Source organism: Aptenodytes forsteri, unplaced genomic scaffold, assembly GCF_000699145.1.
Source record: "Aptenodytes forsteri isolate BGI_AS27 unplaced genomic scaffold, ASM69914v1 Scaffold126, whole genome shotgun sequence".
Lineage (NCBI taxonomy): Eukaryota > Metazoa > Chordata > Aves > Sphenisciformes > Spheniscidae > Aptenodytes > Aptenodytes forsteri.
In genome coordinates, this window is record NW_008794599.1 from 1,983,293 (window position 1) to 1,985,908 (window position 2,616).

Genomic DNA, 2,616 nt, shown 5'->3' on the forward strand with positions numbered 1-2,616 from the left:
CCTCACCCCAGGGGTACGCCGCCACGAGAAGCAAGACGACCCCCGGAACCCACCGTTGGCATGATAGGCAGAGCCTGCTGGAGGATATTCCCGTCCCCACCGAGGGGGTTTTGGCCACCGGGATGGTGGTAGCATCAGCGGGACAGGGCAGGCTCCACGCCGCTGTCCCCCCACGGGTGTGGAGACCTCCCCCCACCACCACCACCACCATCATCTTCGGTTCCCAGCTCTGGTCCAAGTGGCTCAGCTTCGCCCCTGAGGTCCGTCAGGACACGGCCGCATCCCGATCCAGCGGTGGCAGCTCCGAAACGCCCACAGGGACGCCTCTGCCTGCTCCCGGCACTACTCCGTGCTGCTGGCAGAGCTCCGGCACAGCTCCTGGAGGTCTGCGGAGAAGCCCCATTAGCAACCAAATTCATCTAGAAATCAACTATTTAAATAAATTTACAGAATCCGGTCCCTTCCCATGGTCTCTACCCCGCCGGAGTGATGTTCCACCAGCATCCCACGGCATACTCACAGCGCATGATGGTGTCCCTGATCTGCCTGAAGCTCTTCTCCTTCAGCGCCATGTAGATGTAGTAGAGGTTTCGCAGCTCCTTGGGATAGTCCTTCCGATCCACGTCCTTCAACACCGGGATGGTGCGCCCGTTGGCCATCGGAGCTTCGGCCAACGCCTGGTGCATCTGGTACTTGCACCAAGGGTCCCGGAGGAAGCCGGGGGTGATGAGCATGACCCAGCAGTGGCTGTTTTGCACGGCATCGCACAGTTCCGTCACCACCGCGCTTCCCGCTGCCGCGTCCCGCAGCTGGAGGAAGCAACGGAAGCTTTCGGGTTGACCCTCCAGGTAGGACACCAGCTCCTCCACCAGCTCCAGGTCCACGTCGCTGTGGCAGATGCAGACGTCGTAGCTCTTGGCCCATCGGGCGCTGCCCGAGGCGTTGATGTCCGACGCCAAGACGGGCGCTGGGCAGACAGACCTGGCCAGGCTCGTGCCAGGAGAGGATCCGGAGCTCTTGGCAGAGGATGAGGAGGAGGAAGGCGAGGATGAAGCAGAGCGGCCGGCATCGAGGCTGCTCTCCGCCGAGCTGGGCTTGGGCTTGTGCAGGAGCCGCCTAAACCAGCCTGCGGAGTTGGAGAGACCGTGGTGAAGGTTGGGGCTCAGCACCCCCCTGGGCTTCCCAAGGGGTTTGCCGGCTCAGCAGGACGCCTCCAGATGGAAAGAGCCAGGTGGGATCTCACCCTGACCCCCAGAAACCGCCCCAGCCCCTAAAAACCTCGGCTATTACCGACAGCCGGATGCTATCGCGTCGCAGCGAGCGGCCTGTGGGCACCCTCGTGCTTCGGCAGGGAGGGGACGCCAGTGATGGAGGGGACAGAGCCGGAGGGTTTATACCCCCCGGCACGAACCGAGCCCAGACTCACCGGCCATAGTGGGCAGCGCACTGCTCAGCTGCCGATTGCCGGCGTGAAACCTCTCCTGCAGAAAAAAAAAGGGATAAATAACTCCTGCCGGCAGAAAAAAAAAGGGATAAAAAAGAAATTAGGAGAGCAGGAACCGCCCCGTGGCAGGTCTCGGCCCCAGGAGCTCAGTGGGGTTTATTCCAGGGACACACAGCTCCGGGGCGCTCGCCTGCAGCCCCAAAAATCACCCCTGGCAGAGTTTCCCCGCACCCGCCTCCCCAAAATTTGCCGGGAAGGAGCGTTTCGACCTCAAGCAGGGCTGGAAGCAGTGGCTCAAGCAGCCCTCCTGCCTGGACTTCCACTGCCTGTCACCGGCTCTCTCTCCGCTGGAGATACGTACCTGCGGCGAGCGAGGCTGAGAGCCAACGGGCAGGAGACGCCCTCATTCCCAGCGGCAGGGAAAGGATCCTGCGGAGGGGAGAAGCGGGGGATCACCGGGGATTGACCGGCTGCTGGCAAACCAAAGATGGCCTGGGGGATGCCCAGATCCACGAGTCCTCGGTGATGCCTGCCCCGGCGTCCCTGCCCACCCCTTGCCAGCTCACACCATGCCCACGCCTCGGCATCGTGCTCCCTGCACGGTTTGGGGTGCCCGGACCCTCCCTGCGGGTACCAGCAACAGGTGAGACGAGCCCCAGGAGCGAACGTGGCTGCTGTTTTCCACTGCTTTGCATCACCCCCTCCGAAATAAAACACCCCGCGTCACGCTGAAGCCTTTCCCCTACTCCGAAAACGGCGCGGGACCGCAGCAAATGCCGGCAAGACCCTGGCGCGGCGGCAGAAACCACACTCCCCAAGCAAGCCACCGCTTAGTAACAGCGGAAAGCGCCAGCGTGGCTTGAACCACAAGTACGGACGGCGAACGGCAGGGGGGAAATTTGGGGGATGCCTACCCGAGATGCAGGAGCCGGGCACCGGAACAGGGAAGGGGGATGCATCAGCCCCTGGGTTCGGCGAGGAGGAAGATCTTCTGGGATCGCCTGGGTGGGAAAGGAGAGGTAGGAGGCGGCATGTTCACTCTGAAGCCTAATGGGATCTGCAGCGAATGGCAAGGCTGATCCATCCTTACGGCTTCCCCATCCAGTAGCGGTTCCTGACAGAGCGGCCCTAGGGTGTGTGGGTGGGGGGGGGGGGGGGGGGGCGGGGGGGGC

At 63.1% G+C, this 2,616-nt stretch overlaps 2 protein-coding genes and 1 pseudogene across 2 annotated transcripts in view; 1 reads left to right on the forward strand and 2 right to left on the reverse strand.

Annotated features, from left to right (window-relative positions):
- The window catches only part of DCPS (decapping enzyme, scavenger), a 20,916-nt gene extending 20,702 nt beyond the window's left edge, over positions 1-214 (reverse strand). The window contains exon 1 of the mRNA XM_009273010.1: positions 101-214. Within this exon, the coding sequence (XP_009271285.1) occupies positions 101-214 (114 nt within the window). The remainder of the gene's footprint in view (positions 1-100) is intronic.
- A 44-nt stretch (positions 215-258) lies between these two features.
- The window catches only part of TIRAP (TIR domain containing adaptor protein), a 5,448-nt gene continuing 3,090 nt past the window's right edge, over positions 259-2,616 (reverse strand). Inside the window, exons 2-6 of the mRNA XM_009272995.1 lie at positions 2,359-2,445; positions 1,806-1,873; positions 1,427-1,481; positions 521-1,126; positions 259-386 (exon numbers count right to left, since the gene is read on the reverse strand). Coding sequence (XP_009271270.1) covers positions 343-386; positions 521-1,126; positions 1,427-1,433 — 657 coding nt within the window. The 5' untranslated portion in view covers positions 1,434-1,481; positions 1,806-1,873; positions 2,359-2,445 and the 3' untranslated portion in view covers positions 259-342. The remainder of the gene's footprint in view (positions 387-520; positions 1,127-1,426; positions 1,482-1,805; positions 1,874-2,358; positions 2,446-2,616) is intronic.
- LOC103893773 overlaps positions 1,970-2,616 on the forward strand; it is a 3,318-nt pseudogene continuing 2,671 nt past the window's right edge.